The sequence below is a fragment of the Pieris napi genome, chromosome 7 (genome assembly GCF_905475465.1).
Source record: "Pieris napi chromosome 7, ilPieNapi1.2, whole genome shotgun sequence".
NCBI classification, from domain to species: Eukaryota; Metazoa; Arthropoda; class Insecta; order Lepidoptera; family Pieridae; genus Pieris; species Pieris napi.
In genome coordinates, this window is record NC_062240.1 from 13,013,170 (window position 1) to 13,040,198 (window position 27,029).

At 31.3% G+C, this 27,029-nt stretch overlaps 6 protein-coding genes and 1 long non-coding RNA gene across 8 annotated transcripts; 4 read left to right on the forward strand and 3 right to left on the reverse strand.

The window, feature by feature from the left end:
- Nucleotides 1-735: 735 nt before the first annotated feature.
- On the forward strand, nt 736-6,402 carry LOC125051009. Its single transcript, XM_047651128.1, has 4 exons — nt 736-850; nt 1,005-2,078; nt 5,466-5,565; nt 5,784-6,402. Exons 1-4 carry the CDS (start codon nt 842-844, stop codon nt 5,894-5,896), a joined length of 1,296 nt encoding a protein of 431 aa, XP_047507084.1. The 5' UTR covers nt 736-841; the 3' UTR covers nt 5,897-6,402.
- LOC125051012 (peroxisome biogenesis factor 2) lies at nt 6,390-8,164 on the reverse strand. 2 transcript variants are annotated; one of them, XM_047651132.1, is made up of 5 exons: nt 7,969-8,163; nt 7,807-7,884; nt 7,306-7,731; nt 6,777-6,998; nt 6,390-6,563 (listed from the first exon to the last, which is right to left on the reverse strand). In XM_047651132.1, the coding sequence occupies exons 1-5, from the start codon at nt 7,999-8,001 to the stop codon at nt 6,480-6,482; spliced, it is 843 nt and encodes a 280-aa protein (XP_047507088.1). In that variant the 5' UTR covers nt 8,002-8,163; the 3' UTR covers nt 6,390-6,479. The 2 variants fall into 2 exon arrangements, with proteins under 2 accessions (XP_047507088.1, XP_047507089.1); XM_047651133.1 differs by lacking the exon at nt 7,306-7,731 and having other exon boundaries at nt 7,969-8,164.
- Nucleotides 8,165-8,550: 386 nt separating this feature from the next.
- Nucleotides 8,551-9,927, forward strand: LOC125051380. Its single transcript, XR_007117271.1, has 2 exons — nt 8,551-8,975; nt 9,062-9,927. It is a non-coding gene; the product is annotated as an uncharacterized LOC125051380 (long non-coding RNA).
- A 3,110-nt stretch (nt 9,928-13,037) lies between these two features.
- Nucleotides 13,038-14,631, forward strand: LOC125050795 (chromatin modification-related protein MEAF6). Its single transcript, XM_047650808.1, has 4 exons — nt 13,038-13,335; nt 13,558-13,761; nt 13,906-13,942; nt 14,025-14,631. The coding sequence occupies exons 1-4, from the start codon at nt 13,195-13,197 to the stop codon at nt 14,444-14,446; spliced, it is 804 nt and encodes a 267-aa protein (XP_047506764.1). The 5' UTR covers nt 13,038-13,194; the 3' UTR covers nt 14,447-14,631.
- On the reverse strand, nt 14,438-16,630 carry LOC125050794 (osteopetrosis-associated transmembrane protein 1). The gene is made up of 5 exons (XM_047650807.1): nt 16,314-16,630; nt 15,721-16,016; nt 14,999-15,225; nt 14,718-14,889; nt 14,438-14,601 (listed from the first exon to the last, which is right to left on the reverse strand). Exons 1-5 carry the CDS (start codon nt 16,403-16,405, stop codon nt 14,549-14,551), a joined length of 840 nt encoding a protein of 279 aa, XP_047506763.1. The 5' UTR covers nt 16,406-16,630; the 3' UTR covers nt 14,438-14,548.
- A 91-nt stretch (nt 16,631-16,721) lies between these two features.
- Nucleotides 16,722-18,001, forward strand: LOC125050796 (gonadal protein gdl). Its single transcript, XM_047650809.1, has 4 exons — nt 16,722-17,018; nt 17,203-17,363; nt 17,559-17,692; nt 17,837-18,001. The coding sequence occupies exons 1-4, from the start codon at nt 16,927-16,929 to the stop codon at nt 17,978-17,980; spliced, it is 531 nt and encodes a 176-aa protein (XP_047506765.1). The 5' UTR covers nt 16,722-16,926; the 3' UTR covers nt 17,981-18,001.
- A 183-nt stretch (nt 18,002-18,184) lies between these two features.
- On the reverse strand, nt 18,185-26,178 carry LOC125050793 (1-acyl-sn-glycerol-3-phosphate acyltransferase gamma-like). The gene is made up of 8 exons (XM_047650806.1): nt 25,921-26,178; nt 25,410-25,621; nt 25,056-25,228; nt 22,551-22,712; nt 21,147-21,347; nt 20,319-20,456; nt 19,623-19,842; nt 18,185-19,281 (listed from the first exon to the last, which is right to left on the reverse strand). Exons 2-8 carry the CDS (start codon nt 25,588-25,590, stop codon nt 19,205-19,207), a joined length of 1,152 nt encoding a protein of 383 aa, XP_047506762.1. The 5' UTR covers nt 25,591-25,621; nt 25,921-26,178; the 3' UTR covers nt 18,185-19,204.
- Nucleotides 26,179-27,029: the final 851 nt, after the last annotated feature.

Sequence of the window (27,029 nt, forward strand, 5' to 3'; positions counted from 1 at the left end):
CTTATCAACAGACTAATGACGAATATGTTTTTTTTTTAAAGTAATTACGATGTTGAGAAAAAATGCCATCCCCTCCGGCACTTTATTTTGAGGTGAATATGAAAATTTATTTAAAGCGGGAACTTCTTTAGTCTGAAAAAAATATTTGTCCAAAAGAAGAATAAACGTAAAAAAATATAAAACCATTTTAAGATGCAGTTTCATAAAAAATAAAGCATTTTAACTGACGCACATTCTCTTTATTGCCGTTTTATACTGATGTCCCCAAAATATTTAATGAAATAGTTCAAATTGTGAAGTAACAGCAATTCGCTTTTATTTTCACACGTTACATAAGATTTTTTTATGTCGTCCTCTTAAGGTGTATATTACGCATATTTTATAATAATAATACTTTTTATGCTGATTTTGTCATCATGAATTTACAACAATATATTTATAAGTAATATTTAATAAATATTGTTTTAACGTGTCTAAATCTCAATAACATCTTGTTGTGGAGTAATCGCCGATAATTTATATATAAACTACCGTAAATTATTTTACTATTATGTTAATGAGCGAAATATTGCTGGCAATTAATTTATTACACCGGTCCAATATCATTGAACAGTTGAACTGTTACCCGTACACCTTAGATGAAGTACTAACCGCGCCCACTTTACTAACAGCGAATGTGAAAAAGTATGACCCGTTCTTACACATATGTGATTGCTATATAAGAGTTTGCGGGCACAATTTGCTCTCATTTCAATTTACGCTTTGCCAAATACGATTCCAGTTTTCGATTACCAATTCAGCTGTATTACCCTAGCACTTTAAAAGTATTCACATATTAAAAATGATTTCAGTAAGTATAAATATACAAAAACAGTTTTTAAATACAAAAACATTTACTATTCACACTCCATAATATTGAAAGATTATGAAATCCAAATTAATTAATCTTGATGACTGCATATTTCAATCAATACTTTAACACTTGTGTAAATTTTCTATTACAGGTTATCCTTATTGGATTTGCGTGCCTTTCAAATGTCTACGCCTATCACGATCCGGACCTTAACTACCATTTGAGCCAAGTGCAAACTATTCAAGATTGTGGTGATGCTGGGTACTCGTATCCCACTCCAGCCGTGCAGCTCACTACTAATGTGCAGCCAACCGAAGCCCCAAGACTTATACAACCAGCTGTGCAAGCTCCATTAAACAAATACACCATTAACAAAGGATATACACAGTTCTTTGAGCCGGCAGTACAGCAATTGTCATACCAATCACAGCCGAGCTATAGGGGAGCCCAAAGTTTCGAATCCTATAGCCTAGCGCAGGGAGAGCAGCATGGATATGCGACGTCTCAAGGCTTGTCAGCAGCGTCGCAAACTAGAACCGTGACTCCTTTAGCGACATATGCACAAGCACCAATCATAGCTAAAATAACTGCAGCACCTTTGCACGCCAGGTTTTCAGTGGCACCGGCTAAAACATACTTGCCCCAAAACATTTTCACTCAAGCTGCCTCAACGGGCTCTCTGGCGAAGGCATCACTTAACTCTTATAATTTTGAATCACCTGGACCCGTCGTATCCCAAGTAATTGCTCCTGCCAGTGTGCGCTATGCGACTGCTCCAACTTTACGAGTCCAGAGCAACCCAACAGTTTATACGTCAGCGTCTAATCAATACAACCAGGAATCATTTGCAACAACCTATAACCAATATAGCCAAGCAAGTAATGCCGCAAGAGTGAGTTCAGTGTATAACGCACCAGCTCAATATTCAGTAAGTCAAGTATCACCAGTAAACCAGTATGTGGCGCCCGCTGTCCAGTATACTGCACCACCAGTAGTTCAGTACACACGGCCAGTTGTTACACAATATTCAGCGCCAGTCATAACCCAACATGTTACACCAGTGAAACAGTATTCTCCGCCAGTAGTGGTCCAAAGTGCTCAGAACTACTATTCAAGGCCAGTGCTAACTCAACGTGTGGCTCCTGTGGCAGCCGTCTCTCCTGTTAGAGTTCTATCCACCGCCCAACATTCTAAGAACGTACATACGGAATTTCTGGAAAACTATGTAAGTAGCACAATTTGTTCCTTGTTTGATATGTGTAAATAGTTTAGATAAAGTCGTGGAGATCAGTTAGTGATACATACAATTAATAAATTAATTTCACTGCCCTTCGTGACGCTAGCGTATAATTAGCTAGCTAGCTCTAGTAGTTAATTAAATTTAATAAAAACCAATCATTCAAATAAAAGACTGGCAACGCACTTGCGAGCCTTCTGGCAGTGTGAGTGTCCATGGGCGGCGGTATCACTTAACATCGCGTGAGACTCCTGCCCGTTTGCCTCCTATTACATAAAAAATAATCAGTCTAGTCTCTATATTTTTGTCCTTAGGTGTAGTTTTTTAAATCTTCCAAAATACATAGCCAGGAAAAATCACAATTTAAATATAAGTTTACACGGAAAGTAAAACTAAAATCGTAATAGCAGTACAATGTTGAACTTTTTCAGAAATATTATGTATTTCGTCATTGCAATAACGTGTAGGTACTAACACATATCGTGACGTAATTAAATTTGTTCGGTCACCAGTAAAAGCCCTGAACGGGTTTTGTGACATCGATTTAATGATTGATGAATGAACGACCCCAATAAAACTAGATCTTTTTACCCTGTAGCGCATGCCCACCGATTTTAGTGTAATTAAGTCATGTCTAAATCGGCCCGTAAATATATTTATAAAATAGTTTATGATTATATAAGCTGGTGCCCGCGACTTCGTTTGCGCAGGATTAAAATAATATTTGCCCAAATGATGTAACGCCAGATACGTAATGCCAGAAGCTGTAAAAGTTTCATTTTTCATTTAGGAATGAATTTATTACTACCGAATGTGCATTTGAAATAAATTATTAATTTTTATTGTATTTATGGTTCACAATTTTGGCTATAATGCCTTACACATAAGACGTAGTTATATATACTGTTTGCTTTTTGTAGAACTACTATTTAAGATAAACATTTCCATCATGCATTACATAACATGTGTAACTCTAGCGGTTTTGGTAGCGCACGCCAATATCTTTATAAATTGTAGCCTATGTGTTATTCTGATATATAAGCTATATTATTGTGAAGATTCATTAAAATCCATTCAGTAGTTTTACGTGAAGGAGTAACTAACATCCATCCATACTTACAAACTTTCGGCTTTATAATATTAGTACTTAGTAGTATTATTTGTTGACCATTGTACCCTGTTTGTGGTTTCCTGTATACTTTCTTTTGCGAACTAGTGAACTGTGGAATCGACACCCGGTGGGAGTCTTTCCTAAGAGATAGGACCTCCAACTAAAAAGTTAGAGTGCACTCCTCCTTCAAAGGCCGGCAACGCACCCACTAAAAATGGGTGTCCGTGGACTGCGATGACTGCCCTTTTTGGGCGACCTCGTTCACCCCCTTATTATATAAAAAATATTAAAACAACTTTATACATCTTCTTTCAGTTCTTGTATATATATATTTTTTTTATAAATAATACCTACTCTACTCCCCTGCCATTGTTTCCAGTGACTTTTTCTATCTCTAAAATTTTTACAATAAAACATGACACATTATATTAATTACAATAGTCTACTAATTATTTAAGAGCTTTTAGTGTTATAAATCTAACAACGTATATTTTTTTATCTCCAATTTTACACATTACACAACTTTATCTCTAAAACATGTAATTACAAAAATTCTTGACATATTGATGAATTACACGTGTATAATTCTGTTTTGCCAAGTGCTTTATAAATATCTGTAAAAATGTTTCTCTTATTTTCGAAATGGTCAAAACAGTTTACATGCGCTTGCGAAACTATTGTTAACAATTCCTTATTGAGTGGAAACTTGTGTCTCAACAAGATTGCACTTTAATAAAACTAAACTAAACAAATTAAATTTTGCAATGCAATTTGATCCACATTACAACTTAGCGACTACAGCACACTGTGTGTGCTGTTTTTTCATTTATCTGTCACGACAATTTTGATTATGTTTCAAAAAATCGTAATTTTTTGAGTTATATTATTATACCGCCTCACTTAGAATAAAATGAACGTAACGTAACGAAAGTAAAAACAAGTGTATTTTAATGTTGATTAAGATATTAACTTCGGTGAAAGACTGCTTTAGAAAAATGATTAAGAGTACTTAAAAATAACGCTTCCGGGCTATAAGTTCGACTTAGACAAGTTTAGACTATTCGTTCACAAGGATAAATTATGTACAGGAAGGTGAATAATTCAGTGGTCAAATAAATTATGATACTACTTTCACTGAAAGTAGGTCAATTCAAAGACAACACAAATCATAGTTATGGTCCTAGTTCGAAAACAGGAAGTTAATGGATGCCGCGTGACCTACCACTCCTACCCTTTATAACAAAAGCTTAGGCATTTCTACCTTGCCTCAGAATTAAGAGCGGTTAATGTTTGATCATTTATAATATCTGTATATTTAAATGTCATATAAAACTTTTAAGAGTCAATAAAAAGAAATAATTTAGTTAAGAATTATTTAAAACAATTTTTATTTAATGTTTAGAAAGTCAACTCAACTCAGCTCAGCTTAGCTCAGCTGCAGCACAGTGGAGCCAACTACTGATGCTATATATAAAATAATAAATATCACTGGCGCTACAACCCTATATATGAGTCTTGTCTAATTCTTCGATTATTGTTCCCTAGACAAGTTCTCGGTTTTCTGTGGAAGATGTACCTATGACGATGCTTGCATTCACTGTTCGAACAAGTGTAGATTACGCAGCTCTAAAGATAAATCTAAGGATTTTAATGCACGACCACAGGTTCAAACGCACAAGCCACTAGGCCATCAATATAACTCTATTAATAATATTCAAGAGAGTAACATTTCAACTCTGTTAATATTTGGTACTGAATCAATAACCAGTAAAATTTGCGCCTTTACAAAATTTCGAGCAACGACACTTTTAAAAATAATAAATTATACTACGCGATTTCAGTCGCTCGTATAACACTGGTAGCCCCCTTATAACGCGGAGATTTCTCACGTTTTATTTCTGTACTGTGACGTTTATGATTTGTACTTTCATGTTTCATTAATGACAGTCTTTCTTAATGTTCGATTAAATTCCTCTTTAAAGAGAAACGCTAAATTAAGTTAAGTGTGAATTATTTGTACATAACGCGTTATATGGGTTCATACATGATACAAGCTGGTTATTCGAGAATACTCCTACAACGGGTTTCCTATAACGCGGAACTTATCTACCGTGTTATAGGAGGGATTACTTTACACTGCTTCCCATGAAGTTTAATAAAACCCCTGGTTAACTTAAACGTTAACACTTTAATTCACTATTTGAATCTCATCGAATAGCTTATTTCATAGAATTTACTTACCTATAAAAATGTAATGTTTTCAGGACGCCCATCCTCGTTACGCTTTCGAGTATGGAGTGAACGACCCCCACACTGGTGATATCAAGCAACAGAAAGAGGAAAGAGACGGAGATGTTGTTAAAGGTATATGAAACAATATATTTCTAATATTTTTCAAAATATATAATATAAACAAGCTTTAAAAAAGAAAATAAAATATTTATCAAGCTTCAATTAACCTCTCTGAAACTGTTCTCTTTATAGACACTTCAACATCGTCGTGTCTACGATGTAATTTATGTAATAATACCTTCTACAAAAAATTTAATATATGCGCTAAGTCGACATTTATACCTTGTCAGGTCAATACTCACTGGTGGAACCGGATGGTTCTGTTCGGACTGTCAACTATGTAGCTGATTGGGAAACCGGGTTTCATGCTGATGTCCACAACAGTAAAGATGACAAGCATTAATTATTCCTAAGACAAGGTTTAGATCAAGGCCAAAGGACCAAGGGTTCAATTAGAATGTTGAATGTTTAAATTTGGTAGGCTATTATTATATATTATATAATAAAATTGTTAATTTCGATCAAACTTTTTAAAATCATTAAATACATTTAAATACTCGGAACTATTGTAAAGTTGATTAGTTAAACATAACTAGGCTTTAAGTGGTCAATTCATTAAAAATTATTAAGGTTTAATATAGCTTCCAAAAATAAGTTTATTTAAAGGATATTATGTGAATATAGATATTTTCTCACACCTAATATCAATCAAGAATGAAATGTTTAATTTTTATTAATCAACTCCAAAAAAATTTATTCTATTAGATAAAGTTTATGAGTAAAATCTTTGTTTGTTTCTACCTTTTTTATTCTATCATTTAACAGCTATAATTATTGTGATAGCATTAATGTTTAAATATCACTAAGTGCAATGTACATTGTTTAAAATAAAATACTATTTAATAAATACTATATTTGTCTTTGTAAAACCGTAAAAAAATTTAGCACCCAAGTTATACTTAAATTATACAAGAAAACATAAATCATTAAACAACAACGAACTTAGTAACAGATTTACCATTATAATAACACTTTGGACAAGTAAAGTCTGTATCAGCCATCTTGTTAGCCTGAAAAACGAACAAATTTAATTAATCTAGCACCAAAAATGTATTAAGATTACTAAGAAAATAAAAATTAATTTGTAACTTTAATATAAAATTATGGCAGAATTTGAGCAAAAAAATGGTTAGTGAAGAAAGACAGATGTATGCCAATACCAAATTTTTTAATGCAGTCAATTTTTTAAAGTATGTAGCGAAAATAGTAAGTAATTTTTTAACCTGCAAACAATAATAACAGAATATATGAGAGCAACCCATGACGTGTGGCAATGTTGGTTTTTCAGAACAAACTGCACAAACTGTGTTTACATTCATAGTTGCTTGTGAAGTTTTATTTGATGGTCTTGCATAATTTCTCCACCATACATATTTTAATATTTTTGAGAGCTTCTGCCGTAATCCAAACATATTAACTAGAGATAATGATGTTCCAATTAATTCCTGAAATGTTGAAATTTCAACTTAATATAAATCTATGGTGTTCTTCATGAACAATTAGCTAAGATATATTTTTTTCCGGGATAATGTTCATAATGTTACCAAATTTAATTCACATCAATAATTTGTAGTTGTTTTTATGGTGCAGAAGTATTAACATGGTCTGTTTATATATAAATGAAGTGGCAGACATGTTTAAGTTCATATTGAGAATGAAGATGATCAAGATGAAGAAACAAAAAATTCTTTGAAAGATTTTGAAGTATACTTAACACAAATTATTAATCCAAACAGTGTAACAGGAACTTACAATAAAATTATGCCATAGAAGCTCCCTGGTCCATGATAAATCAGTCAAGTCTTCTCTAACAACCTTATCAGCACATAATTCTAGTCCAAGAATGAAATCTATAAAAGCTGGGTGTTTCCCACTTTGAATAAAACGTAAGAAATTAAAAATATCACCAAATAGTTGAAATGTTTCCAAGCTATTTAATACATTTTGTACTTTTGTGTTAGATGTGAATGTGTATAATGATCTGTCTTTTAAATATTTTAAACCAATTGTATAGCCATAGTACCAATATAATTTGCTTTTTGAAAAATTTTCAGTTTTATATTTTATTGATAGCATCTCTTGGCCAAAACTACACTTTCTATCCCATAAAGAATACTTAAAAATACAACTTCGTAAAATCAGTTCTAGTTCAGGTAAAAGGGGTTGAAGAAAACCTGGCTGAAAAGAACAAAGTAACAGCGATAAATATACCATAATATATAGGCATTCTAATAAGTGTGTTTTTCAACTTACCTCCAAATATTTGGTAGCCTGAAAAAGCAGGTTTTTAAAAAGTTCTTCCAACTCTTCATCAAGTTGCAGTGAATCAAGCTAAAAGTTATTTAAGTTTCAGTTTTTATCAACCCGATAATTGGCTACCAAATGTTATATTTTAAAAAGTAATTTCAATATTACCTGGGTTACTCTTGGAATAAATGTTAAAGACATTTTTCTAAATATACCTTATTGCTTTAGAAAGAAAAGATATTAAAGAAAGATTGAAAAATTATTATAGCTATCGTTTTTGGTTTCGACAATAAATTCATTAAAATACTTTGTTTTCGTGTTATGGTTCTATACTGTTCTATACTCTATCTACGTTTGTTTTCTATTTTTTTTAATAGCTTCACGCAGAGCTTATTGCCATAGACAAAGGTAAGGAAAACGGAATAGTTAAAAAAAAAGGGTGCGTGTACTTAATACTTATGTGCGCGCGTAAGAAGTTATACTTCTTTGGCATTATTAAAAATAGTTTTTGATTGCATGCAAATAATAAATTACAATCAAATAATCAAAGACTGGAAAAGGAGTCATTAAAGTCAATAAAGTTCAGTTTACATTTGAAAAATTCAATAAATAATGGGGCGTTCCCACGAAGCGTTAATCACGACAGTCAACTACGCTAGTCAACTTTCGTTCGTGACACTCACGAAAGTGTGAATTGATGAAACGTTCACATGGTTGGGGGATTTCGTGCCGTTCACGCTTCGTGTTTCGACTTAGGGCCAGTTTTTTGATCCGTAGTAAAAAATGGTTTTACCATTTGTTACATTAACTATAGTTAAATGAATAACCATTGGTAAAATCGTAAATGCGTTTTTCAATCCCTTTTTTAACTATAGTTAAACTTAACAATTTGTCAATTTGTTGCCAGTGCAATGAGCAATGACATCCCAAAAAATGTGGTTCTTTTTTGTGGGGAACATTTATTTTGTATGACAACACTAGACATATTGAGTGAATGAAATCCATTTTAGCCATCTTCATTCGTTATTTGCGCTTTGAAGAGTTTGAAGTGTCAAATTAATCTAAATAACACGATATAAATAAAGTTGTTTTTCTGTGTTTTAATACAGTTTACACCTTTTACGATACTTAAATATATAAATAACGATGTCCGCAAACAGCCAACAGTCAAACAAGTAAGTACAAACATATTTTCGTGTTATTTATTCCGGTTTATCTTGTGTTTCATAATAAAAAGTAATACATTTATGTTTTGTTAAAGGGACCATACTGCTAACTTCGCCAAAAAAGAAACTGCCAAACTGGTGATGCTTCTCAAGGATTACACAGTCGTAACCTGCAAACAACTGATCACTGCAGCAATCTACAAAAAGATGCAGCTTGGAATTCTCTGTGACGTTTTCAACTCAGATGGGTCTAGACACCGAAGTGTTAAATTTAATATACATTTAATGAAGGTGTAGCCACATTTTTATATTTATTCTTGTATAGCTGTGTCCTACAACAAAAGGAAAAAATCTTTTAACCCTTTGGAAACAAGGAAGCGGATTATGATCCACACGGATAAAACAAATTGAGTTTTTGAAACAAAGACAAATAAGAGAGGATGATTTGTTCAATTATGCTAAGGAAGAGCATCAAAAACATTTGCTGCACCAATGAGAGGCCCATCAAAAATCCATACTGCATAAAGAGGAGGTGCACCAAAAAGTGATGCAGCAGATGAAAGAAAGGCACAATAAATATATGTAGCAGCAAAAAGAGTTGCATCAAATTGAGGTGAAATGCAAGAAAAACAATTAGAAAATATTTAATTGCTACTTTAGGGTTTCATGTAAATTTTGTAATGTTTTTTTAATAAAAATGGTTTGTATTTAAGTTATAATTAAACAGTTTATTAATCAAGTCAAATGTTTTATTTATAAATTCTTGTAATAAAGTAGGTAGACGCTAACTCACAAATGTAATAAAAGCTCTAAAGAATATCATAGGTCCCTAACTAATGTGTAGCTGTAGTTTTTAGTATAAGTACATACAAGTATGATAATTAAGTATAAGCAGTACAATATTAAGTATAATAATTATAAGTTAATATTATTAGTAATAAATAAATAATATGAACTCTAATTCATTATGTATTAAATTGCCTATAATATTAACTTATAATAATTATAAGTTAATATTATAGGCAATAAAACACATAATGAATTAGTAATATCTATACTTAATTATATACTGCTGCGGTTCTGTAGCTAGTAATGAAGCAAAATAGGTTTGTATGAGCTGCTGTCTATATATACTCTTGTTCTTGTATTTTATTTAATTATAATAATTATAAGTTAATATTACAGGCAATAAAACACATAATGAATTAGTAATATACTTAATTATATATTGCTGCGATTCTGTAGCTAGTAATGAAGCAAAATAGGTTGGTATGAGCTGCTGTCTATATATACTCTTGTTCATTGGCAGTTTAAGATCATTCCCAATTTCAGTAACAATCCAGAGCACTGTTCCCTTCGATAGGGGGTAACAGTGACAAAAATCTACATCATCCCAGGTTTCTACTGGCGGATGACATTGCCTAAATATTTTTGGTCACTCATTAACACATTCTCATATAATATTATTGTCTTCTTCATCGTCTCATTAATTAAAGTATCTCAATATGTTTAAATTCATCATTAGATAGTAATAAACGTATTTATCATAGTTTGATTTCTGTGACAAACAGCTGTTACTATATAAATTACCAGCGGCCATCTTTTTAACCCTCCGATACTGAGTAGTTAACTTTTTTGCCTAATGGTTAGATATTTTACCATTGGATGCTCTTACCACGGATCAAAAAACGCATTTTGCTGATATTTAACTAATAGTAAGGATTTTTTACCAATAGTTGAGTTAACTACGGATCAAAAAACCGGCCCTTAGTCATTATCGGAACATCGATCATGAATGATCTGGTTGTTGAAAGTTGTGCTGTTTTAAGTTCGTTTTTTGCAGTAGCAAATTTCAATCAAAGGCTCAATCTTTTTTGCTATGATAGTAATCATAGCAAAAAAGATTGAGCGCTTACAGGAATATTTAATTCATGACTTATTCTCTTAGCTGCGGCGGCACGTAATTCTCTATCACGGTATTCCTCCAAACTTGGATCATATAACACCTTTTCCATAGAATATAACTCCAAAAAACGCGTAGTTTCACTGTCGTTAAACTTAATTCCACGTTGTTGTGACGACATCTTGGCTTCACGAACGGTATATCACGACTGAAAATCAAACACGTTTGATCTATCCACGCTTGAGTCGTGCGCCGTTCCTCACGAAAGCAAGTTTAACGCCTATGCGTTCACACAGAAGTGTATTTCACGAAAGCGTGGTTGACTGTCGTGATTAACGCTTCGTGGGAACGCCCCATAAATATTTATTATTACTCTTACATTAAGTGTAACATAAATTCTATTATTATTCGAATGTTGTTTTTAAATTATGTCCAATGCCGTAGCATCTTCCGTGGGCAACTTCATACTGATAATTTTGAGTCACGGTGCTCGCGCATCGTAAAATTTCACTCTCATCAATTTTTCATAACGCGCCTAAAGAAGTATAACTTCAAAAGGAATTTTACATCGAACGAAAATTACATCGGATAAAGGATAGGATCAGCAGGTTATAAAACTATGTCTAATACAAAATACTACATTATGGTAAGGAACAGTAATAAATAAAATATATCATATAGAATACGATTTGTATACATATGTACTTATAATTTTATATTACATATTTACATTAAGAAATAAACATAACTTTTTATATACATTATGATTTAAAGATGAAAGCTGAACAGCAAGAACAGGAACAGATATAGGTATGTATACTTGAAGAAGGATGAGGATGATCTAATAACATGGAGTGGGTATACTGATCACAGGACAGAATGATATGATTAAAACACCAATATTCAGCCCACACATTTCATTATCCATAATATGAAATCTGGAAAGGTGGGCTGGGGTACACACGTGGCCCAATATCATATGGATGAGAGACGATGTTTCCTTTTCATTAAATTTCAATTTAAACACCATGGCTTCAGTTGTATTGTGGGCTGTATAGATGAAAAATATTTACCCTTAATTAAACTGCTCTGAATCCAAAGGTCAGTCCAAGATTGTAAAGAGTAAAGAAAGAAGCAGGAAGTGAGGCCAAATCATGATAATAATTTTTATACGAAATAGCATCGCTATCCTTAACAGCTTCATTTGCTAGTTGCTCTGCTATATCGTTCCCAAAAATACCAGAATGCCCAGGTATCCAACCAAATGACACAGAAAACCCCAATTGCTTACATTCATACAGCAAACCCCTAATCTCAATAATGAGAGGAAAAATTTGTTTCTTAATGGATATTTTTGGAGAGCTTGAAGAGCACTAAGCGAATCTGTGAATATAATTGATTTCTTAAATTTCTTTCTCATAACTAGTTTTATAGCTTTAAAGATACCGTAACATTCCCCTGTGAAAATTATAGCATTAAAAAAAAATATGTATTTTATTATCAGTCTTTCATAGTGTCATAAGTCTGAAAGTCGTGCTTGTTTGAAGTAGGAACTCGGAATCTACTGTCAGAATCTTACCAGACAATTAGGGATGTGCCATGCTGCATAAATAATCGATTTTTTATTATGTTATTGATTTTTTCCTAATTTTTGAATTAATTTCAAAATAAACACCCTAAATATTTTATTTTTCATGGTTTTTTTGACGTGATAACGTCTTTAAAATCGTTTTAGTCGGGTGACATGTTCAGAAACTTGTGTCACACCAAAACCTCACGAGCGCGATCGCAGGTATAACGAGAGAGAGACGGACCGATCTCCCGTCTCATCTCGAGCGCTGCCAGTCATTCCGTGAATGTATGAAGAAAAATGTATATCATAGTCGAATAAGTAAACTTGTCATTTTACACCCGAAATTTATCATCAAAAGTGTGAATAAAACGATAGATGTAATTTAAAATTTGAAAAAATTGTTATCTTCATTAATTCGTTACGTCCCAAAAACTTATATCACCAATAAGACGTTATCACGTAAACATCTCGATCGTAAACCTACAATCAACAATCGATTATTTTAAATATAAAAATCGCGTAAAAAAATCGATTTTTTTCATCACATCCCTACTGACAATTGACATAACAGTTATTCATAGTTCATACATAGTATTACTAATTTTGTATGAGGTGTCAGGTGATTTGCTTTAGCTTTTACCGTGGCAGTGCGACTATGTTGATCAGTGTTTTATTTATTTATATGATTTATTTCTAAAGGGCAAATAAGTGGTTATGGAAAATTTCTGAATTGAACAAAAAAAAACGTCAAGATGGTTGTTTCTCCGCAAAGCCCTGCTAGCGAAACGCAAAGTGTAAAATCTAAAAACAACATGGCTTCCAAGCCAACACAATCCGTTGCGGATACTCGAGCAGAATTAGCGGAATTAGTGAAAAGAAAAGCCGAAGTAGCTGTAAGTACGATCATATTTCACGAAGTACCACTCTGCGAGAAGACTTCTATCTTAGAATCTAGGGCACCTTTCTTGAACTCAGTTTTGATTTCTTTACCACCTAACTAAAAACAAAGTATAGCAGTATCCTATGTCTGATAACCAAAGTTATTTAACATCTGAAGTCAGAGATATCTGTACAGATTTTTAGTGGGATTATGATATGTAATGCTTATTTTGTAGGAAACACTTGCTAATTTAGAACGACAAATATATGCTTTTGAAGGATCCTACTTAGAAGACACTCAGTTATATGGAAATATTATACGAGGTTGGGACAGATACTTGACAACTAATAAAAGTACCAACTCTAAAGCTGACAAAAGAAATAGAAAATTTAAAGAAGCTGAAAGATTGTTTTCAAAATCATCTATTACTTCTATGGCCGTAAGTAATATAAGTTTACAGCTGTTGTTTTGGGGATCTCATATATAACTTCCTGAGTGTTCTGTTTGATTGAAGCTTTAAAGAACCTTAACAAATATAAAATCCTGGTATAACGAAAAGTCTTTATTATTTATTTATTTACAGGCTGTTAGCGGTTTAGTTGATGCTGCTGAAACCAAGAGTGAGTAAAGTATATAATATCAGAAGAAATATATGGGTGCTATTGTTACTATATTTCATCATATTTACTATATTTATTTTAGATGAAAGGAATAGTGAAACTGAATCACAAACTAATGAAGATTCTTCAGACACCCAAATAAGTACTGGCTTGAGTGCATTAAATCATACAACAATTCATGGTTCCACTGAAAGCTTAGCCTCTAAACCCTCAGGCAAGCAACAATTAAATGGAAGCTTAGAAAAAGTTGCATCTATTATAAAACAAAGTACACCTAAAATTGTTACAAGTGGATTATTACAAAAATCATTTACATGTGATTCAAAGCTATTGTCTGGAATTGGTCTTGATAGTAGGCCAGGCACTCCTAAAGAAAAGGATATTGCTCTTGGCCTATTGAGTAAAGGTGACTTTACACCAAATGCTCTTAAACATAAACTATCTAATAGTAGTAGTAATAGCAATGTTAAGAAGAATAACAATAAAAAGGCTAGATATAGATAAAATAATATATTTATGACTTTTATGAAGGAATAACATTTAGTTTATATGTCAGTTATTGCTGTTCTAGAAGTACATTGTCTTTGGCATCTTGTAAAGTGTTCTTTAACTGATTCTACTATCAATTGATCTCAATATTGTCTGCTTAAATCTTGATTCTGGAAATAATAGTAATTGTAATAACTGTGTATCTTATTTCATTCTTATTAAAACATTTAGCAATAAATTGTAATTTTAAAATAGTCCATGTTAGGTAAAACATCATAACACTTACGTTTTAAGATATTTGGTAAATCTCTAATTGGTCCACAAAATCTAAGAGTAATATAAAACAGTATTGGAAGGAAACTAATTAACCCTGTACAAAGCAGAAATACAACTTCAGGTGTTTTTCTTAAAACACAGCACTCAAGGGTTTTACTCCATATTGATCTTGTTGCATTCATCTAAAAAAGTTTTTAACTTAACAGTAATATTTCATTAAAATTTTTAACATAAGGAATTAACACAGTATAAAACAACTTGTCATTAATAGTCTAATTCCTTAAATCTTACCGAATCCACAATATCCATACAAACACAATCAACACCAATTTTGTCTTTACTTAATGTTTTGTAAAACTCATCCAGTTGTAAGTAATTCTGCATACATTTCTCACATACTATAGTTTTTTCACTGGCCATGTTTAATATTATACACTCCATTGTAGCATTAAAAAGTTTGTAAAACCTTGTTGTACTGTTTTTAACTGTAGCAGTTTCGTTTGACCAAACAAAGCAATCTGTAATTGTTTAAAAAATATATTTCATTACTACTAGTGTCCTCCCTTTCTAGTTCTCATGTAGCTAAATGTAAATAAAAGTTTTTTATATATAATGGTATATAAGAAAATAAAATATAAAAAGAGTTTGTATAGGAAAATGTGCCTATGGGATGCCCAAAAAGGACAGTCATTGCAGCCCATGCACACCCATTTAGTGGGTGCATTGTCGGCCTTTGAGGGAGGAGAACTCTAATTATGAATAGTTAGAGGTTGTATCTCTTAGGGAAGACCCCCACTGGGACTTGATTCCACAGTTCACTAGTTCTCAAAAAAAATGCCTTGTGAAACTGACTGTGGAAGGCACTCAGCCATCAAGGTGATGTTGATGTAATTTTGAATTGATACGGCTTGTAGTGTTGAAACGAGACAAGAGGGATCAACCCAAACAATTATATATTAACTATCATTATTATTACACATTTAATACCATGCATGACCAAAAGTAGAACTTACCATTACAATTTCCTTTATCCCATATACCTAATATACTGTCATGATAGTGTTGAATTACATTTAATCTATCTTGTGACATTAACAAAGAACTACATGATGTTCCATTAACATCAGTATCCTTCAATTCTTTGTATTTATCATGAAACCTGACATAGTGTTGTACACAATTTTCACATAATCTTATGGGCCTTGCATTAATTAAAGAGCAAAATGTGAAATTGGATGCAGACTCAGCAAAGGCATTCAAAATTTCAAAACAGACTTTTGGATATGGAACACTGCTGTCTAAAATATTCCTAAAATTAATAAAAAGTTAGTTTCCCATACAATCTAACCATAAGGTAAATTATAATATTATTTTGATATCTCAGAATGGCAAAAACCATTAATTACATCATGACTTACAAGTCATAATTTCCCTTTCAACTGATTTTTAGGGTTAGCAAAATAGTTAATATGTTTTTAAATATAGTGTATTATATTAGTAATATAAAACTGACATGGTACAATAATTAGAATCTATAGTATTTGGTAATTCATTGTAACAGAATTTTCTACATACTTTCATGCTGGTTATAAGATTTATTACTTACAATTTTGGTTGTACTGTTAATAGATCATTGCTCAAATCGGCGTATAATATTTTTACAAAGAAGCAAATGACCAATACGACGTATTTTAACATGTTCACTACATCAATTAGGTATAACTTGTAGACCTTTTTAGAAAGATTTTTTAGTGATAAATTACGCGACGATTAATTACTTTTACATATCACAATTGAACTTAAGTTGTGTTTGAGTTTTATTTAGTTATTCATTTTTTAACAACAACAAATAAATCAACTACTTTTAAAAAAATCAGTAGCATTTCCTGATCTGTATTCTGTCGCTGTCGATATCTGTATGATTAATGATACTTTTTAGTTTAAAGCCACAAGTCTCACAAATGACAGCAACCGCTAGTCAGATCAGATAGCAGTAATCAGTGTCATAAGTCATTACTCATTACTGTTTTGATTATGTCTCTGTGTTTTAACTTTTTAAAGTCCATGTTTACACTTAACACTACTACTTTGGAAAAAGTTTTTAATAGTAAGTAAAAGCCTTAAAATAACTTCATGAGAAATGAATAACGATATTGGTATTCCAAGGAAAACAAGATATAAATAAAAGAATCATTAAACCAACAAAAGTTTAAGACATAATGAGTATAAATGAACCGACACCTGAAGCCTTGCAGAGAAAATTATATTTTCTTCTTGAACAACTACAAGACATGGCCAGAGAACTACCCCCGTACGTACTTTAATTTTTCCATTTAGCTTATTTTATGGTATGGTAGGTAAATACCTTGCAATTGCTAATAAAATTATAGCTAATATAATCTAGTACTAACTTACTCCGATTATTAGTTATATTCAACAATACCAAATATTACAAGATCCTAGATTATTTAGAAAAATAATACATTCTTTTCCAGCAAGTACCAAATGAGAGTACCTATAGAATTGTTATCAGGACTAGCAAATTGTCTCTTAAATGATACTGTTTTTGAAATAGTGAAAGGTCTTATGGAAATTCAGCATGTCACTGAAAAACATTTATTTCAACAAAGATTGCAAATTATCAACAAACATACTTGTAAGTAGCCTGTAACTATTATATGTGTTAGTCTATGTCAATATTATAAAGTTCTACCTAAGTTTCTAACAAATATATTCAATACCATTACTGGACATAATTTTAATTCTTTACAATTTTAATTCTATACTGTTACCTAAACTGCATTTCCAAAATATAAAAAAATGCTGCTGTGATTGTAAACTTTATTTTTAGCAGAAATTGAAAGTTTGGTGAACTCATTACTAACTCCCGAAGAAAAAGAAGACCAAAAACATATTCTGTTAAAAAGACATAAAGAAGAACTTAAACTGACAGACATGAAATTAGTTATGCAATTAGATCAAAAGGTACAATAGACTTTATAACTCAAGTCACATTCAGTAAGGTTCACATATGAAAAATTACTTATATAGCTGCAATTTTAAATACCTATCAATAATTCCAAATAATCTATGGCTTGGCATGATTTAAAACAGCTAATGTTTTTACAGGTTAGTGATCAACAAGATACATTGGAAAAAGCTGGAGTGCCAGGATTTTTTGTCACTACCAAAGCAATAGAAATCAAAGTTCAAATGTACTTACTTGATTTTATTTTAAGATTAAGTAAGATGTATATACCTCAAGACTTATAATAAAAACAAGATACTATGTTATCATGTGTCTTAACAACTTTGGCCTATAATAACAAATTTCAAAAATACTCCCATCAATTTAAAAAAATGCTTTTTGCATAAATAAATTGATTAAACAAATCATACAGCACAACACAATACATTCTTAGATCCTACAAGAGCATCTCAAATTTGTCTAGAAGAGTACAGTAATAAAACGCAAAATATTTAGAAAGTTTTTAATAAAAATTGCTACAACAACTGCAAAACAATGTACATAAATATATTGTAATTATTTCATCTAAATATTACAAACCAATTATACAATGTTTGAGTTCCCAAATTTGAATGAGATAACTGACTTTTGTATTGAGAATTTTGTATATTTATGCTTCGGACTTGACAAATAAAAACAAACTATCTAATATCACACAAAAAATTGCACGTTAAAAGCGCTTGTGCCGATTGTGATACCAATAAAATACACGGCACATATATGGTTACAGAAATTATTATAAGGAGTACAAAACTGACAAAACCAGATTGATGCCAGATCAAGTAATACCATCACCAAAGTGCCATTTTTAGTTTACAAACAATAAATATTTCTCTCATTAATTTTAAGTTACAAAAAGTAGTCATAGAACAAAACCAGCACTCGTTAAACAGTAATACAACATCCTTATATCATAGAAATAATGTTATACAAGAATATTTATTAGAATACACACAAACTAGTTTCTTTAAAAATATACTTTATCTTGTGGATTGGAGCGTCTTCTGGCACTTTAAAGTAATAGGTGTCTCTCGTAACAGATGTTTAAATGTGTGAGCTACAATAGCTCTCGTAATTATACATTAAACTGCTGAATGCATTTTTGCTTACGCTTTGCAAATTGAAGTCCTGTATAAAAATTCTTGAATTACAAATATGCCTACCATAGTTAACAAATTATAATATTAGAGTAATCTCAAATTTTACAAAATTAACTCACACCACACAAAATTTTTTTTTTAAACCCTTTGGAAATATATGAAAAAATTTAACTATTTGTGCATATTTTTCTGAAATCCTAGAGAAAAATAGAATTTATACAATTTACACAAATCAATACAAAAATACTTTTGGAGGATACGCTATGTAGTTTTTTTATATTCCGTTAAGTATAGAACAAATGTTCAACAATGTCATTTAACATAGAATTAGTACTTTGTCATTACGATTAGTATACGTAGCACATAATGCTACTTTTTCTCTGTTCCATACGAAGAACCGTGGCTGATTTGGGACATACCGATCGATTTTTGAAGGAGTATGTAAACTGAAAGAGAAGTTTTAAAATTCTTTAACCCTTTACTTAAATATATAGTTCTTCGTTCAAAACCAAACAATATCTCATACTGATATTAAAATAATATTACATATTACTAATCAGAAATTTAAAATGTTAGTAACCACAAGTTGACAAAAACTCCTTAATGATACCTAAATAACCTTTCTTATGATACAAAAAAATATAAGGTCAAATCAAGGTTACTCTTTAGTCGTAATTTAAATAATTTTATTATAATATACGTTATAATATGAAATACTGTAATAAATTATAATATTTGAAATTAATTGAAAATTATCTCTCACAAGCTTCATAAAATGGATACTTACAAGCTGCGACAATAGCGGCGCCAATCGAGAAGTAGATGAGTCTTCCGCTGAACAGAAGTCCCACTAAGTAATAGAGCATCGGAGTGAGGGTTACGATGGCCCATCCCACCGTGTTTAACAGCGAATAGACGCGAGGGGGACGGTGGAACGGTTCCACTCTCTTCACACCAGACTCTTGGAAGAAATCACCCGTATTCGCAAACGATTCCATCATTTTGTCCTGGAAACATAATTCTAAATGAAACTCTGATACTCTGTAAAAAATTTCATAAATTCGAACCGACAACTTGAAATCTTTTGACGCCGTTTTGAAAAACAATAAATTTAATCTGTAAACAGATATAAGACGCGTGATTGCGTGAAAGACGAGACCCAGTGACCATTTCAAATTTTGCAGTAATCTGGAGACGATAAAAAAAAAAGAGTGGCGGAGAGTTTATTGCCAGTTCTTCTCTTCCGTTCTATTATTATAATATCTTCCGTTATATTTGATAACTGGCAATAAATGTAAAATTTAGAATTAGAATATAATTAGCATTTAATATGTTTTTCGTTTTTTACGTTTATAAGTGTACATTGTGTTACCTATATGAATAAATGATTTTGACTTTTGATCAACTTTTATAGCTATAATTCGAATTTGCGAAAGGACTCATATTTAAGTTTTTCATTTACTTCACCGAGTAAAACTCTCACCTTTACGACGAAGAGATCGTGCAGCCATTTGGCACTTTCGGCTTCTCCCTCTGGAATCTGCTCCACTGGTATTCGCTCAATATACAAGTGCGCATGCACGGGCTTACCAAACAACATACTCATTAATGTCGGCGGGACCTACGAAGTAACCATTTCATATTATTTCTCCTATATGACAGAGCGCAAACTATTTGGACGCCGTGTAAATCACGTTTAGGGTGTTATTATTATTAAAATTATAGACATTTGTCATTATAATAACATAATCAAACCCAAAGAGCAAAGTCCAGTAGATATAATATAATGCTTTCTCATAAAAGATATAGCGACAATATTGAAAAATCATTATCGTGTTAATTAAGGTATTCTTATTATTTATTACATTCATTATAAAATGATGAAATCTTCCCAACTTGTTACATAATATACCTATTTTCGTTTAAGATTTGAGAGAATATTTTTGTGCCAACTAAATGGACGTTTTAACGGAAGATTTAAACATAGCATTTTCGATGATAGGTCTTCGCCCTTTCCTACGACTTTTATGTGTGCCTTTCACATAAGTCAATAACAAACATTTTCTTTAGAATTCGGTTTATAATTGAGTTTTTACATTTAACATGATAAATCTTCAAAATTGATAATGCAAAAGCTACATCAAAATAGAGTCACGTCATTAGATTATGACGTCCTGACATTTATTTGAGCAATGCCAATAACTTACGTGGAGTCAATAATTAATTGCCGTAAAAATTACGTACTTATTACGCACGTAAGTATCATCAATTAGTTTCAAAATATTCTACACTCTTCTACAAATATTCTCACCTTGGCATCTTTCTCGAAGGCCAACTGGATGTTGTAAATGACAGGTATTTTTCCTCTGAAGTGAGTTAGACTTGTCGTAAATCCTCTAGTGCGAGGTGTCAAATGATGCTTCAGAAGCGGTAAATTCTTCTCCATAGCGAATTTCAATGACGCCTCGTGTTTCTTTTCGGTGAATCTAGTTCCTTCGGGTGTCAGTAATAGCTAAAAGTAATTATTGAAGTTGTTCATATGTTAAGGTAATAGCATCGTTGTAAGCTGAGGAAGAATGCAAATGAAGCCGACGTGGATCAGTAGATCGTTTTTATAACATTTTGCTCCGCGCGATCCCATACGTTACGTTACGGTTACGACATCAGCGACTGTTGATAATATTTTGAATAAAGCCTATTTAATGTATTTGGTTTAATCGACACATATTCGACTCTCAACTAACAGGCTATGAAGCTTACAAAATACCAATTTATTACGAAAATTAATACTAGTCACAGAAATCGATTCTTCTTAAATAAATTAGATATGATAATTACAGTAATGTTAGCGATTAGGTGGCGACAAACACCGGATGTCTGCCGCACTGAAAAAAATTTCTAAGTGTTTGGGAAAGCATGACTCCAAATGTACAAAATGTATTTTGACCTACGGGAATCAAAGATCGCGCCAAGTCTTGACCTTGAATGTACCCATAAACTCAAAAATCGACGATGTGTTAGGCAAACAAAGCTGAATACCTACTCACCAATAGATAATGATTTCCAAAAATAATATTTAAAGATAATAATTGCATGTTATTGTAAAAAGTAATGTACCTGCATTAATTATAATTAATTGCATTGTCATACAAATCACGATAAATATTTATTACAGATTATTTCAACATTTGTTAAAATAATTTAAACTTAAAATTTTCATATGTAATACCACAAGAGCTTCAAAATTATCGGGTATTTCTCGGCTCGAGTGGTATTCGGGGGATTATTTTTCCGACCCAAATGTCGGCCAATAGAATTGCACCATGAGACGAAATGTACAGTTAACAAATAAGAATTTCATAATGAATAAAACAACTACTTAATACTTTTCTTGAAGCAACGACCAGAGAAAATTTTTACAAAAAATTGTCAGTATAATACCATGTAGGTTGTACCACGTGACGTCGAATGGTGCAATTCTATTGGCCGATATTTGGGTCGGAAAAATAATCAGTTATATTATCACTTAGTAAAAAATATTGCAGCCTATTTTGTAGATAATTAAGATTTAAAACTATTAGTCTCTAATTACTATTTATTTTGATTAATTAACAGTATTACATCTCGGTACGTAGATGGGCCATACTTTGCGAGAACTTTTGTAGGAAATAACGCCATATTAATAAATGTTAATATATTGTATATAGATTCTTACCCAGACAGGATCGGGGTATTCACAAATTTTTCCAATCTGCTGCTTTATAATTTCCTTGTCCTTATCGAAAGATCTCTCTAAGAACACAAACTCGGAAAATTTCCACATCCAACCGATTGGTGGCATATATTGGATAGACTTCTTCGCATATGCTTTACAATTCTAAAAGTAAATCATTCTAACATTTAATAATAATATAACTTTATTTTAGACAGAAATATAGTTGTGACAAAATTGATCCAACGCTAGTCCCCATACTAGGTAGTCACTATGTTGTGGGTTTACTAGATTACAATTGTATGGTACATGAGTTATGTAACCTAACATTAGTTAAGTTACATATATATATTATATATATTTTAGGCAAGCTCATATTTAAAACAATTACAGCCAGTTGACACCCTGCTTCAAGCAGGGCTGGAGGCAACAAAGTGTTTCATTTAACATATATTTGAACATATCTAAAACAACCGCCAACGAACTTAACTCATGGTAACAATGTTTTTAAATAAAAGTAGTCTTAATGTAATACATATAATCAAAGGTCGTTTAAGATCTTGAATATGCGTGGATGTTGAGTATGCGAAAGGGTGTGTCTCACACTCTATATTTGAGTGTGAGATTGTGTCTGAGAGTCGTTATAACCGTACGCTATGGCTGTGTTAGTTTTTAGAAACTCATGCCAAAATATGTAGAATCTCAGAATCCATAGATTGGAGATTTTATTATAAAGGAAGGGGCCCCTAAATGTAAAAAAGAGTTTCAAAATTTTCATTACGTATTTACGAACTTAATGTGTTGGGTAATATGAAGATAAAAAATATAAATATAGGTCAAATTGTAACAAATATGATTAGTTACATCTATAAGAACCAAGGCATCAAAGAAGAAGGCATGGCATATTCTTAAAATATAACAAAGATGTATTTTATAATTTAATTTTTTGAAAATTTAGTAATTTAATCAAAGGAGCACTTAACGTTTTGAACAGTCTATTAATTTAAAGTGGTATTTGTGTATCGTATCGGTTATGCAATTAAACTCCAGAGCAATATAAAATCTTTCCGATTGTTCACTCCTATAGTCTGCGGAAAAGCCGTAGAATTTGAGGTCGCTGCACTGCTAAATAATAAATTACCTCTGTTATGTTGACGACGAAATAATATAATAGTCGACAGTAATCATGTTGATTATTTGATTTAATATTTGAAAAAAATTATCTTTAAATTCAAGCACTATTATTCAGTTACTATTCAGTTCGTATTATTGCTACGTTGGTTCTGTTTCTGTGCAGAAACTTTCGTGGTTTACAGCATACGTTCCCAAATAATAATTATATACAAATAAGCTTTCATACTTAAGCAATGTACAACTCAGAAATAGGATCGCTACTTTCTAACCACCAGTATAATATACAATTTCTAAGTTATATAAAGCGTTGATTCAACTTCAAAAGACCGAAACTGAAGGCCTACATTTCAACACATATTTATATTTTTAACTGCATAGAATCATTTGATAAACCGTAATATCTTGAAAACCCTGGGAGGAGCACTTGACAATAATGACAAGCTAGCCACAATTGACATAAATATGGGTATTAACAGTAAAAGGCAAAACAAAACTTTTGGAGCATGTTTACTTACTCTCAAAGATTAAACCTTAGGGTTTTCTTAGGTAAACAAAAGATATAATTTTGTAAGTAACAATATATTTGAGTAACCACTTAACAAACCTAAAGTTATGTTTCAAGGTTTCTCTACTAATAATAATATGCAATTACAATACCTTTAACCAAACAAAGCAAAGTTCGAAATGTTTTAAGTATTTCAACATACTTGTCATAATTACTTTTATACTTATGCCCAACTCATAAGTAGCATTTTAAGCATTGGACTTCTCAACAATTATAAGTAGTTTGTAAAGAGTCATTATTTTGCTCACATTTGATGTCTGTATAGGTATGTAACCTATATATTCACAGTCAAATTTACAGGGCAGTTCTATTTGATCATAAACAGTATTGCTTATGTGTTTAGAATACTTAACATAATACAATATTTAATACAGCATTATGCATAATTTCTACCTAGTAGCAACAGAGAGCAATCTATGAATATAAATTGTCAAAATACTAATAGATATTGTGTATTAAGATTAAATAATAATATTGATATATTGTATTGATAATTAATGATAAATTAATGATAAGGTTTTGCAAAGATTTGTTAGTTAATATGATACTATTAATAAAACCCCTGATATTAATCACCTACATATCACAATGTGACTGATAACATTTTAATTTCAAATTAAATAATCTAATTAGGAAAACCTTTTTTGAATTACAATGATTTTATTAATGAAAGTTAAGACAGTTTTCGTAACTTCTTAAATTGTATTGATAAAATGTCATGTGGATATTAATGTAAAAAAAGAGAAATCGAAAGTATTGTGTACTGTACAAATACAAGACAAACAGGTAAAATAATAATAAAAACTTACTCCTAATACTCCTATACCATCACAAAATTGCCATCCCATCAGCCAATCTATCTCATAACTATGATTCATGATAAGGTACCCATGTTCTTTACCATAGTATTTATCATACTCATCTTTGTTAACATAAATTGTTAAGTTTGTTCCTGCCCACCATTCTGACATAAACACCAATTCTGAAAATATTAAAAAACTTACAAATGCTGTATAAAATATAAAAATTTTAGGTATAGCAAGAGTAAAGTCTAGTAAGACTCAGAATTACAAGATTAAGATTGTAAGTATATGATTAAAGTAAAAGTTATTTCTGCATATATATATATATAAATAGAATGGATATAATTTGTAATTACTTACGACATGCAAATGAATATGAGAGGTAGTAATTTATTTTTCTGTACAATGTTTTATTAAATGGCCGAAGGCCAAAATATAAAATTGCCTGCACAAAATTTAGCAGCAGGCCAGAGGTAAAGTATGATATTGCAAAACATAAATGCACAAGTGTTGACTGCTTTAAAAAACTTAACCAGAACATTTTGTCAGCTCCCTTGGTTATTCATGTAAACCTAAAAAAAAATACTTTATTACACAAGATAAATATTCCAACAAAATAAAACATTCAAAAAATTTATACACTATTTGCATACTCATTACATTGTAGGAAAGACGATGACTACATATAGCAAGGTGTTTCTTGTTAAGAATCAAACAACACAAAAAATTCAAGATGTACTTAGCACCTATGACACAAATAATTCCAATTTAATCAACAAAGACAATACTAACTACAATTCCTATATATTATATTCTAAAGAATATTTGTTACGTATTAAAAGTGATCAATGTCGATAATTTCAATAAATACCTGTTTAATATGAATTCATGGAACAATTATTGATGTTGGTTGGCTTCGATTCTTCAGTACATTACACAATTTAAGATACCTAAGTATTGATGTGCGTGAACAAAATGAATGAAAAACCCGAACAATCCAATTTAATTAACGTAAAAAATTTATATGCGAATCAACGAAATTTTTTGCATATATTTCTTACATTATTTGACACACCAAGACCATAGGACTATAGTATGAACTATGAAGTATGAGGCAGACTCAGCAGAGTACAAAGTTAGGCAAGATTATCTTCTATCTGCGATCTTGGAACAATCAGTGACATTTGTTCCGAAAAATTGATATTGTGACATGTCAAACTTGAGAGCATATTTTTGTCTATGTCATGGTTGATAGATAGATAGTTTTTTCTGGTTGTTAAAGTAAAGAAACTGTTGAAGTTAAAACTTCTTTAGCGGCGTTGTACACTTTATTTAATGTAATATAAATTGTCATGTTTGCTTACGATAGCCCAATAAATAAATATTGTATTCTACCTCATAAATGATAGTACTTTTTTATAGATAATTAAAGCAATTCATGCAAAATTATTCGATACCATTCCAAAATATCAAAAATGCACAACGTTAATATTCAAGTTTTCACTTCTGCCGGCACTCCCGGAGTGCAACCCGTCGTTTTGTTCAGTTAAAGTAATGAAACCATTTTAACTTGTAACCTCTTTCGAATATAATATCACCTTAGTAACGATTGTTATTTACTTTTTGATTCCATTACTCTTGTACGAAATATTGTTTGTTTATTTATTTATTGTTTAACAAACACCTGTGTTGTGCATGTAGCTTATTTTACTTCTGTGACAAAATTTTGTGGTTGGTTGAAACTTGAAAAACGCATCTTTCGGTTAAGTTCATTAAAAATAGTCAAGTCAAAATCATTTATTCATTTAGGTAACGCAATGTACACTTATGAACGTCAATAAAGAAATACATAAAATGGTTCTAATTTTACATTTACTCCCAGTTAATCAATATAAATATTTATAAGTAAGAATAATTATTTAGTGGTAATAGAATCGATGATTGCATCGGAAAGACGCGTCGGTTATTTCAAAAGAAGTA

Excerpts from the sequence above, each read along its gene's own strand:
- LOC125051009 (XM_047651128.1), top strand. Across the intron at positions 2,079-5,465 it reads CGGAATTTCTGGAAAACTAT|GACGCCCATCCTCGTTACGC; the intron begins GTAAGTAGCACA and ends TAATGTTTTCAG. Across the intron at positions 5,566-5,783 it reads AGACGGAGATGTTGTTAAAG|GTCAATACTCACTGGTGGAA; the intron begins GTATATGAAACA and ends ATACCTTGTCAG.
- LOC125051012 (XM_047651132.1), bottom strand. The coding sequence starts at position 8,001 with ATGTCTTTAACATTTATTCCAAGAGTAACCCAG. Across the intron at positions 7,885-7,968 it reads TTATTCCAAGAGTAACCCAG|CTTGATTCACTGCAACTTGA; the intron begins GTAATATTGAAA and ends AATAACTTTTAG. Across the intron at positions 6,564-6,776 it reads TCTGTTATTATTGTTTGCAG|GCTAACAAGATGGCTGATAC; the intron begins GTTAAAAAATTA and ends TTCGTTTTTCAG.
- LOC125050795 (XM_047650808.1), top strand. The coding sequence starts at position 13,195 with ATGGTTGTTTCTCCGCAAAGCCCTGCTAGCGAAACGCAAAGTGTAAAA. Across the intron at positions 13,336-13,557 it reads AAAGAAAAGCCGAAGTAGCT|GAAACACTTGCTAATTTAGA; the intron begins GTAAGTACGATC and ends CTTATTTTGTAG. Across the intron at positions 13,943-14,024 it reads TGATGCTGCTGAAACCAAGA|ATGAAAGGAATAGTGAAACT; the intron begins GTGAGTAAAGTA and ends TATTTATTTTAG.
- LOC125050794 (XM_047650807.1), bottom strand. The coding sequence starts at position 16,405 with ATGTTAAAATACGTCGTATTGGTCATTTGCTTCTTTGTAAAAATATTA. Across the intron at positions 16,017-16,313 it reads TTAACAGTACAACCAAAATT|GAATATTTTAGACAGCAGTG; the intron begins GTAAGTAATAAA and ends TATTAATTTTAG. Across the intron at positions 15,226-15,720 it reads GGATAAAGGAAATTGTAATG|ATTGCTTTGTTTGGTCAAAC; the intron begins GTAAGTTCTACT and ends AAACAATTACAG.
- LOC125050796 (XM_047650809.1), top strand. The coding sequence starts at position 16,927 with ATGAGTATAAATGAACCGACACCTGAAGCCTTGCAGAGAAAATTATAT. Across the intron at positions 17,019-17,202 it reads ATGGCCAGAGAACTACCCCC|CAAGTACCAAATGAGAGTAC; the intron begins GTACGTACTTTA and ends ATTCTTTTCCAG. Across the intron at positions 17,364-17,558 it reads AATTATCAACAAACATACTT|CAGAAATTGAAAGTTTGGTG; the intron begins GTAAGTAGCCTG and ends CTTTATTTTTAG.
- LOC125050793 (XM_047650806.1), bottom strand. The coding sequence starts at position 25,590 with ATGTTCTGGTTAAGTTTTTTAAAGCAGTCAACACTTGTGCATTTATGT. Across the intron at positions 25,229-25,409 it reads CTCATATTCATTTGCATGTC|AATTGGTGTTTATGTCAGAA; the intron begins GTAAGTAATTAC and ends TAATATTTTCAG. Across the intron at positions 22,713-25,055 it reads ATGGTATAGGAGTATTAGGA|AATTGTAAAGCATATGCGAA; the intron begins GTAAGTTTTTAT and ends ATTTACTTTTAG.